Source organism: Notothenia coriiceps, unplaced genomic scaffold, assembly GCF_000735185.1.
Source record: "Notothenia coriiceps isolate Sejong01 unplaced genomic scaffold, NC01 NC01_scaffold00021402, whole genome shotgun sequence".
Lineage (NCBI taxonomy): Eukaryota > Metazoa > Chordata > Actinopteri > Perciformes > Nototheniidae > Notothenia > Notothenia coriiceps.
The window spans coordinates 8,138-18,269 of NW_011354103.1; the positions used below are offsets into that span (position 1 = coordinate 8,138).

Genomic DNA, 10,132 nt, shown 5'->3' on the forward strand with positions numbered 1-10,132 from the left:
CGCCTCCATGTTCGCCTCCAGAGTCTTTACTCTCTGATCCAACACCTGAGGAGAGAAGAGACATTAATACAACTCCTCACCTCCTTCTCCTCCTCCTCTTCCTCACCTCCTTCTCCCTCCTCCTCCTCACCTCCTTGTCCTCCTCTTCCTCACCTCCTTCTCCCTCCTCCTCACCTCCTTCTCCCTCCTGCTCCTCTCCTCCTCTCCCTCCTCCCCTTCCTCACCTCCTTCTCCCTCCTGCTCCTCTCCCTCTCCCTCCTCCTCTTCCTCACCTCCTTCTCCCTCCTGCTCCTCTCCTCCTTCTCCTCCAGGTATTTCAGTTTGCTGTGTTCTCGTCTCCTCTCCTCCTCCTCTTTCTCTCTCTCTCTCTGCGCCTCCTCCAGCGCCTCCTCCTGATCCTGGACCAACAAAAGAAACACAAATGAATGCTCATAACTGTTGCTATGCTAATAATAAATCAGCAGGTGCTTTGCAGTTAATTCTGGTCCGAAAAAAATATACTTTTTAACATTTAATTGTAAACATAAACAAAGTATTTTTCAGTTTTTTTGCGTGTGCATAACGTCTAGTGTGTGTGTGTGTGTGTGTGTGTGTGTGTGTGTGTGTGTGTGTGTGTGTGTGTGTGTGTGTGTGTGTGTGTGTGTACCTGTAGCAGTTGGTGCAGTCGTTGGTTCTCCGAGCTCAAGGTGTGGATCAGTTTGTCTCGCTCCTCCACTTCCTGCTGCAATGCATGCTGGTCCTCTTCCCTGCAGCGCCGCGTGATGTCGAGAGATTTCTGCAACTCTGCCACCGTCACCTGGAGCTCTGACACACACACACACACACACACACACACACACACACACACACACACACACACACACACACACACACACACACACACTTGAGCATAAAGCAATCTGAAAAACATGTGTGTGTGTGTGTGTGTGTGTGTGTGTGTGTGTGTGTGTGTGTGTGTGTAGTGTGTGTGTGTGTGTGTACCTGTGAGCGTGTGTTTGTCCCGGGTTGATTCCCTCTGGCTCACAGTGATCTGGTACTGCAGCTCTTCTCTCTGAGCCTCCCCCCCCTCCACAGAGCACCTGAGACGGGTCAGCTCTGCCTGCAGCCCACACACCTGAGGGGAGGAAAGTATACCAAACATGTTAGTAGGATATGTTTCAAATGTGGGTAAAAGTTCACAAACATTTGGGGAAATGTTCCAAAGATATAAAGATGTCTGAAATGTGTGTGGAAATAATGTGGAAAATGTCCAAAAAACTGTTATTACATTTGTGAAAAAACTGAAAAAATATCAAATACAATTTTAAAAAACAATCTGATAAATGTGTGAAAACTATAATTTCTTTAAAGACCCAAAAAAATTATTTCAAATTTCAGTAATATATGAGAAAGATATCCAAAAAAACAATAGATAGGTTGTCCAAAATTAAATTGGAAAATAATCAGAAATATTTTTAAACATGTGGGAAATATATCAGAAAATGACGGGGAAATGTAAAAAATAAATAAAAAAGATGTCTGCAATGTGTATCGAAAATGTCCAAAAAATACTTTCTGAAAAAACAGTGAAAAATATTAAATAAAAATACAAAAACAATCTGATATATGTGGGAACATAATTATTCAAAATGTCCAAACCGATTATTTAAAATATGAGAAAAATATCCCAACAAAAATATATAGTCTGTCCAAAATACATTGGAAAATAATCAGAAAATGTTTAAACTTGTGGGAAATATATCAGAGAAATGTTCCAAAACTATACACAACAGATGTCTGCAAAGTGTGTATAAAATGTCCAAACGTATTATTTAAATAAGAGTAAAATATGAGAAAAATATCAAAAAGTTGGCAAAAATCTTAAAAAGAGTATTTGTAAAATATAGAAAAATGTGCCCTAAAATAAATCTAGGGTGTCCAAAATACATCGACTTCTAAATGTCTAAATATCCAAGAATTATAAGTAGATAGAAATCTGCAAAGTGTAATTAAAACATCAGCTAATATCCTAAATAATATGTAATCTGGATCTATGTGAAAACCTGCCATCAAATATAGAAAGAAGAACATTCCAGTTCCTCACCTCCTGGTTGTGTTTGCTGGTCAGCTCCAGCTTCTCCTTCTCCAGCTGATGGACTCTCCTCCTCCTCTTCTCCTCCCAATCTCCTCCTTCTTCTCCTTCTGACGCCGTCTTCCTGCTCCTCACCTCCTTCCTCTTCCTCCTCCCTTCCTCTTCCTCACCTTCCTTCCCCTCTCTCCTTCCTCTCTCTCCTGCCTTCTTCTCTTTCCGTTGCATTGTGGTGATGATCTCTTTCAAACTGCAAAATAAAAGTAAACAGATTCATCTTTATATGTGATTTGTTTTGTGTATGAATAGTTTATTTCCCCAGATGATTTTGAGATAAAATGAAGGATTAAATATGTCCCACTCCAAAAGCTGAATAAAATATGTATCCAAAAATATATTATTAGTGATGAACAGCTCCGAAAAAATGCATCTATATACATCTCTACATGCATGGCAGGCTTTATATTCCAGTATCTTTTGAATTATAATGCAATCCATTGTTTCCAGAGTTGTACGTGCAATGAGAATCTGAAAATATGTCAGGAATATGTGGGAACAAAAGGTAAAGTTTTTAAAATTCAATCTTACAATATTTAGATAGGAATGTCAGAAAAGTGTGTGAAAAAATACTGAGAATTTTTTGCAAAATATCAGAAAAAACTGTAAAGAAAATCTTCCAAAACATATCTAAAGAAGTCTAAAACATTTGTAAAGAAACATCTTAAAAGCGTGAAAATAAAATAAATGGGAATACTATCTCAAACGATTGTATCAAACACAGTAACGTGAAAAATAGATGAGTGAAATATGTGGGAACAATATCCGAAGATCTTGTTTAAAAATATCCCCAAAAAGATCTTAAAGATGTCTGAAATATTTGTAAAAAAGTCAAAAAAGTAACTGTGTACATTGCTCTCTCCTCGGAGCTTATAATATGTAAACAGAATTTTTTTTAAAAATGGGAAAGTGCGTCCAAAAATTACGAAGAATATGGGCAAAATATATAAGTACAAATATCAGAAAATACATAATACAAATATGTTAAAATGCCAGAAAAATATGTTAATACATTTTTTTTTCAAATCCTTAAAGTGGTCTGAAATGTGGAAAAACACAGTGGAAAAAAAACTGGAAAATGTCAGACAAAGGGAATAATGATAATAAGAACACAGTGGTGTACAAACTATATTATTAGTGACATATGTGGGGAAAATATCCAACAATCTTGTTTAAAAATGAAAAATGTGTGTAAAAAAGTCCATAAAGTGGGTGTTTACCTCTCTCTCTCCGCGGTTCTCTCCCCCCGCGGCTCCACTCGGCTCAGCCCGCTCTCCGCACCCTTTCTCCGGCCACTCTCTCTCCTCCGCTCCGCTGATTCTACCTGCATCTCCCTGCAGTCAGGGCGACTTTAAAACCCCTGAGGGATGTTTTTTAAAATGCACATTAATGCAATATATTTTCTAAGATAGTATTAAATCATCTTTAGGCACAATGGAGGTTGTTTTGATTGTTTTGCTGCCGGGGGATGAAGCCGGTTGCCTGGCTGCTTGCGTTGCCATGCCAGCAGATGCACTCAACCACAAAGCGAACTCCGTTTACAAATCGATCAATTAAACACATCAATAATATAAAGTACATTAAAAATACATCTAAAACAATAAAAAACAAGATTTACCTAAAACTAAGGTATACTTTACAATTCGGCCCTATTTAAAATACTAAATATGTCTGTTTCCTGCAGAGTTTCAACGTTAATAGTAACATAAATCTTAATGTTTACAATTTACAACTGAGATTAAACTCATATAAACTAATGTTAGGTGAATCAAATATACGCCGAATTTAAAAGAAGGTCATAAATAATGTATTTATGTTATTTATTTGAGTAATTTCTCTTCATAGTTGTCAATAAACAAGTTAATATGAAAATCACACATTTAGTGAATGGGATTTTGTCGCCACTTGATAAACAACCCAAACAAATACGGTTTATCTCCAATAAAAACATTTTTCGATGCTTTTAATCTACTATAACCAACACAAGGCAATGTAAACTACTTACATACACTACAATATTAATAATTAACGTTATAGAAAGCTTTTATTAAAAACTTACAGCAAATATTATCCAGGAGCCGTTTGAATCTGACGCCATTTTGAGCGTCCCAACGTCATCTCCGCGTCGACTCCTGATTGGCTGATAACTAGTGATGTTACCTACGTCATCGATGTGAAACGAAGCCCCGCTGTCCATAAATAAATAAATGAATAAACACATAATTAAATAAATACACGAATAAATAAATGTGAAAAAATATATATTTATACATAAATAAAATAATAAATAAATGCATAAATAAATATGGGAAAAAATAAATGAATGTATGAATAAATACATAAAAGTTGAGAATAAAACAGAACACACATTATTATTGTTCTTATTATTATCAAATGTGTTTTATTTTTCATGTTTCAAAAATAATAGCATGTTTCCATTGAAGAACATTAGAGGGCAGTGTGGTGCATTTCCTGTGTTAACTCTCCACGTGTTTCCACCGTAGAAGAAACGAAAAAAACAACATGGCAGCGCCCGCGGAACACGTTGAAACCTCAGATCCTCCAGAAATGGATCCAGAACCAGAAGCTCCAGAGACCTCAGACCCAGAAACCTCAGACAGGGAACAGAAAGAGGAGGAAGAGGAGAAAGAGAAAGAGGAGGATGATGATGAAGATGATGAAGAGGGGCCTCAGGAGCCAATCATTAGGGACACTCCAGCGGACATCAAGCTGGAGGCCATCGCCAACACGGTGGCTCTGCACCCGACCCGAGACCTGCTGGTGTGCGGGGACGTGGACGGAGATCTGTACGCATATGCATACTCCTGTACTGAGGGAGAGACCCGGGAACTGTGGTCCTCTGGACACCACCTGAAGTCCTGCAGACAGGTGAGGGTCTGTTGTTGTTAAAGATACTAAAGAACACCTGCAGTCCTGCAGACAGGTGAGGGTCTGTTTACTAAAGAACACATGCAGTCCTGCAGACAGGTGAGGGTCTGTTTACTAAAGAACACCTGAAGTCCTGCAGACAGGTGAGGGTCTGTTTACTAAAGAACACCTGAAGTCCTGCAGACAGGTGAGGGTCTGTTTACTAAAGAACACCTGAGGTTCTGTTGTTGTTTACTAAAGAACACCTGAACTTCTGAAGTCCTGCACACAGGTGAGGTTGTGTGTAAAACTCTAAAACAAACCTCCTTACCTGTATCTCTGCAGGTGCGTTTCTCTGCTGACGGGCTGCAGCTCTACAGCGTCTCCAGAGATAAATATTATATTAAACGAATGTCTACCTGTCTCTCTGCAGGTGCGTTTCTCTGCTGACGGGTTGCAGCTCTACAGCGTCTCCAGAGATAAAGCGGTCCACCTACTGGACGTGGAGCGAGGGCAGCTGGTGACTCGGATCAGAGGAGCTCACGGAGCCCCAATCAACAGCCTGCTGCTGGTGGACGAGAACATCCTGGCTACTGGGGACGATGGGGGGACTCTGAAGGTTTCATTATTTAATACATTTTGTTTATTTATTTTTTCATCTTATTTAATTTATTTTTGTTTAATTTAAATATATTACTTTTTTTTATTTTTTTATTGAGGAATTCACGTGTCCAAAACGACATCGCTTCCAAATATGAGGAAAAGCCTAAATCTGACTTGAATTTGTCCCGTTGTTCTTCCTGAAGGTGTGGGATATGAGGAAGGGGACGGCCATCATGGATCTGAAACAGCATGAGGATTACATCAGTGGCATCGCAGTGGACGCGGCCAAGAGGATCCTCCTCACTACCAGGTTCTTAAACTTTCATAATCATTTTGTATTATTTAAATATTTAATTTTCTTTTGACATTTTTCACAAACATTTCGGACAATTTTTTTTAGGGATTTTTTTTACAAACTTATCTGAAATATTCTGACAATTGTTTTTAGTTGCTGCCGTTGGTAAAAAAGCAGTTGGTTAAAAAACAAGATATTTTTGGACATTGGGGATACTGGATCATTTTTTCAATTTCAGATTATTTTCTTTAACTTTTAGGATTTTTTTTCACAATTTTCTGAAATTTTTTATTTAATAGATATTTAAAACATTTCTATACATATTTGTAAATTTTTCAGGAACATTTTTTCTTCCAACTTTTCGTACATTTTGCTCAAGTTTTTTCGTCAAATTACATTTTCAGAAATGTTTCCACCGGCCCTCTTTAACCCCTCTAATTGTACCTTCTTTGCCCCTCACAGTGGCGACGGCACGATGGGCGTCTTCAACATAAAACGGCGGCGTTTCGAGCTTCTGTCGGAGAATCAGACCGGAGATCTGACCTCGGTGGCGTTGATGAAGCGGGGGAAGAAGGTGATCTGCGGCTCCAGCGAAGGAACCATCTACATCTTCAACTGGAACGGATTCGGAGCAACGAGCGACCGATTCACCATCAAAGCTGAGTCCGTGGAGTGCATCGTGCCGATCACCGACAACATCATGTGCACCGCCTCCATGGACGGGTACATTAGGTGAGGCAGGTTCCCATTGGGATTACTGGTGGTTTTTAGTCCCAGATTACAGTTACATTGATGACTTTGGGATTGTAATCTGGCTTCTAGATGCTCTTATCTGGGCCAAAATGAGCTTTAAATGGTCAAATCTGCTTTTTAAATGGTCCAATATGATGTTATTGTGGCCGAATTGGCTTCTCATTGGTAACAAGATCCAACAGTTTGAGATAATCCATAATGTCTTTCAATTTTCCCCATTGGGATTACTGTTTGATTTTGGTCCTAGATTGCTGTTACGTTGGTTTTATTGGTTTTAGTTGAACCACGCTGGTCTTTCAGTAGTCCAATTGGTGTTTTTGTGATCTTATAATGACCTAAAATGTTCTTTTGATGGACCAAGCTAGTCTTATAACTAACAACGCTGCTTTAATCTAATGTTTTGATGACCTAAAATGGTCAAAATTGGCTTCTTATGGTAAAATCTGGTCTTTTAATGGTCCAACCAGGTGTTGTAATAGTCAGACATGATCTTGGTTCCACACACTGGTTTCTTAACGCTCTAAAATGATGGACGGGTACATCCGGTGAGTCCGGTTCCCATTGGGATCACTGGTTTCTTAGCGCTCTACAAATGATTAAAAAATCAGCTTTTAATTGTCTGAGCTGATGTCATGATGGCGCATTTTCAAGTAGTCCAAAATATTTTTTTCTAATGGTACAACTTAATGACTGGGATCATAGACTGGTTCCTCGATGCTCTAACCTGGACCGAAATGGGCTTTAACTGGTCAAAACTATTTTTTAAATGGTCTACTATGATGTCTTTGTGGCCTGAATTGGTTTCTTATTGGTTAAATAGTCCAACAACCCTTTACTTCTGAGGTAATCCATAATATCTTTTGTCTTGGTTGGCCACCAATCGTGTACCAATAAGCCTGATTCCTCACCCTTATTGGATGCTTATATATAAATGTCTCTCCTTCCTCCATCAGAGCTGTGAACCTCTTTCCCAACCGGGTCATCGGGTGCATCGGGCAACATGTTGGAGAACCTGTCGAGGAAATCAACAAATCCTGGGACTCCCGTTTCCTGGTTAGCAGCGCCCACGATCAGCTGATCAAGTTCTGGGACATTTCGGATTTAAAAAACACCAAGGTCACCGAGTACCGCAAGAGGAAGAAGAAAGACGGACGCATGAAGTCGCTCACCAAGAAAGCTCACGGAGAAAACGACTTCTTCGCCGGACTCATGGAGGAACCTGAGAAGAAGGAGGAAGGAGAGGAGGAAGGAGAGGAGGAAGAAGAGGAAGACAGCGATAGTGGAAGTGATTAAAAAAACTGGACAAACTGACTGTTGATGAACTGATATAAGAACACATGATCACACACTAAAATATGAAGTGTTGGACTGTAAAAAGCTTTTATAAATTCCCTGTCAGACTTGTAATTTATTTACATATTCTCTGATCAGATCGTTTTTTGGTATCAGTATCAAAAAGCAGCTATTGTATTAAAAAAACACAATAATAACCAGCTCTATGTTCATAGGCATTTTAAGCCTCTCTGCTGGGTTTGAGGAAAATGTTTTTGTAATAAACGTGTAAATATTTACAGCTTTGTATATTTATTTAATACATCGTAGTTCTTAAAATGAGACTACCTCGCATGTGTTTGTCAATTCTGCCCATTTTATAGTCTATAAAGAAACACACCTATAAATAGTTTAATTCTGTATTTCTTTTAACTTGTCGGTTCCAGTACGTAACAAGAAATATATCAGTTAATAAAAGTTGTGCATTAAACAGTGAAAGCACCAAAATATATTTACAGTACTAAAAGTAAAAGTACTCGTTCAATAGAATAGCCCATCCCTGAATCCTAAATACTGTAATATATTATAATTACTGAGAAATCGATAAATGTATGTGGACATAGCTTTAATATTATATATATTGTGTGTATAATTTGAATATTAAATCTTTCAAATAAATTCAGTGTAGTAGAAAGTTAAATAATCTGCTTCTTAAAGGCTGTAAAGAATAATTTAGCATAAAATCTACATTAAAGGTAGTTAAAAATATCTTAACACGTTTCCTTGAAGGATAATAAGTGTATATATTATTATTTTTACTCCGAAATTCGTTTTATTTGACATTTTCTGCCAGATTTACCCCGAGTTGGTACAGTCCAGTCTCCCCACACAATGGTACAGCCGCCAGCGGGAAAGTGCTGTTTGTCACGTGACACGATGTACACGGTCAACATGGCGACAGAAGAAGAACAAGGATCGTAGCTTAGAAACGAAAGAAAACAGAGACTTTATCTCCGGATTCACACCATAATCCCTGGGTTCGTTACGGTTTGTAAACCTTCCAATGTCCCGGTAAACTTGCATTGAGATAGATATGAACCACAGAGAGTTAGGGTCCAGCTACAGCTCAGGGTTGAGCCACATGCTAAAGTTAGCTTCAGAGCTAACGGTCTGTATTTGTAAACAAAGACAGGACGAGCTGGAAATGAAACAAAAAAGAATTAAAAACCGGTTAAAAAATGTTTCTGGTGGAAGGAAACGACCTTTACTCTCTTTGAATGTGGTTTATACCTTTCAGATAACATCTAGCAACAGTTAAAGCCTTACAATGAACCGTTTTCTATGGTTGGAAACTACATTTTAAGGTCACTTTATAAATTATACTCCTTAGCTACATATCAGAGATACTTATTGATCTTTTAATACTCTTTGTTTGTCTGGATTATATCTCAGATTTGCATTAACAGTGATATATGTATAAATGCTACTAAATTAATGCAGAATATAGATAGAAACTGCTCAGTTTATGTCACAGTTTACACTTCACGCTTTCTAAAATAGGTTTTAAATGCTTAAAATGGAAATAAACGAGTTGTTTAAACAATAAACAAACTGTTGTTCATGGTTGGAAAGTAAATAAAGTACATTTACTCAAATACAGATTGCAGGTAGTTGTATTTTCCTTTTATGTCACTTTATATTACTTCTTAATTACATATCAGATATAAATATGTACTTTTAATAAGATAAGAGAAGAGTTACACATCATGTGAAACTAAAACTGGTATATATACATATATATAATCAATGAGTAAATGTGTCTTTCAGACGCCTCTTGATTACATGATGGTTATTAAGTCATCTCAATATATTTCTGTTTTCTTTCAGCTGATTCTCTGTCATTAAGGCAGTGGTTGTCAAAGTCGGGGGCGCGCCCCCCCTGGGGGGCGCAGAGGCATGCCAGGGGTGGCGCGAAAGACCNGTAATCTCAATATATTTCTGTTTTCTATCAGGCTTTTTCTCTGTCAATAAGGTGAGAGTTATCACGATGCCGGGGAAAAACGGTGACCAGTTCAAACAGGGAGACCTGGTGTTCGCCAAGATGAAGGGATTCCCCCACTGGCCTGCCAGGGTACACACACACACACACACACACACACACACACACACACACACACACACACACACACACACACACACACACACACACACACACA

General features: G+C 38.3%; 2 protein-coding genes across 2 annotated transcripts in view; one reads left to right on the forward strand and one right to left on the reverse strand.

Annotated features, from left to right (window-relative positions):
• The window catches only part of LOC104953257 (coiled-coil domain-containing protein 171), an 8,445-nt gene extending 4,202 nt beyond the window's left edge, over nucleotides 1–4,243 (reverse strand). Inside the window, exons 1-6 of the mRNA XM_010780180.1 lie at nucleotides 4,219–4,243; nucleotides 2,084–2,178; nucleotides 982–1,114; nucleotides 647–804; nucleotides 273–398; nucleotides 4–45 (exon numbers count right to left, since the gene is read on the reverse strand). Of these exons, the coding sequence (XP_010778482.1) occupies nucleotides 4–45; nucleotides 273–398; nucleotides 647–804; nucleotides 982–1,114; nucleotides 2,084–2,178; nucleotides 4,219–4,243 (579 nt within the window). The remainder of the gene's footprint in view (nucleotides 1–3; nucleotides 46–272; nucleotides 399–646; nucleotides 805–981; nucleotides 1,115–2,083; nucleotides 2,179–4,218) is intronic.
• A 392-nt stretch (nucleotides 4,244–4,635) lies between these two features.
• On the forward strand, nucleotides 4,636–8,215 carry wdr55 (WD repeat domain 55). The gene is made up of 5 exons (XM_010780179.1): nucleotides 4,636–5,014; nucleotides 5,427–5,612; nucleotides 5,800–5,906; nucleotides 6,354–6,623; nucleotides 7,598–8,215. Exons 1-5 carry the CDS (start codon nucleotides 4,649–4,651, stop codon nucleotides 7,935–7,937), a joined length of 1,269 nt encoding a protein of 422 aa, XP_010778481.1. The 5' UTR covers nucleotides 4,636–4,648; the 3' UTR covers nucleotides 7,938–8,215.
• The last annotated feature ends 1,917 nt before the right edge of the window (nucleotides 8,216–10,132 follow it).

Excerpts from the sequence above, each read along its gene's own strand:
- wdr55 (XM_010780179.1), top strand. The coding sequence starts at position 4,649 with ATGGCAGCGCCCGCGGAACACGTTGAAACCTCAGATCCTCCAGAAATG. Across the intron at positions 5,015-5,426 it reads ACCTGAAGTCCTGCAGACAG|GTGCGTTTCTCTGCTGACGG; the intron begins GTGAGGGTCTGT and ends GTCTCTCTGCAG. Across the intron at positions 5,907-6,353 it reads AGGATCCTCCTCACTACCAG|TGGCGACGGCACGATGGGCG; the intron begins GTTCTTAAACTT and ends TGCCCCTCACAG.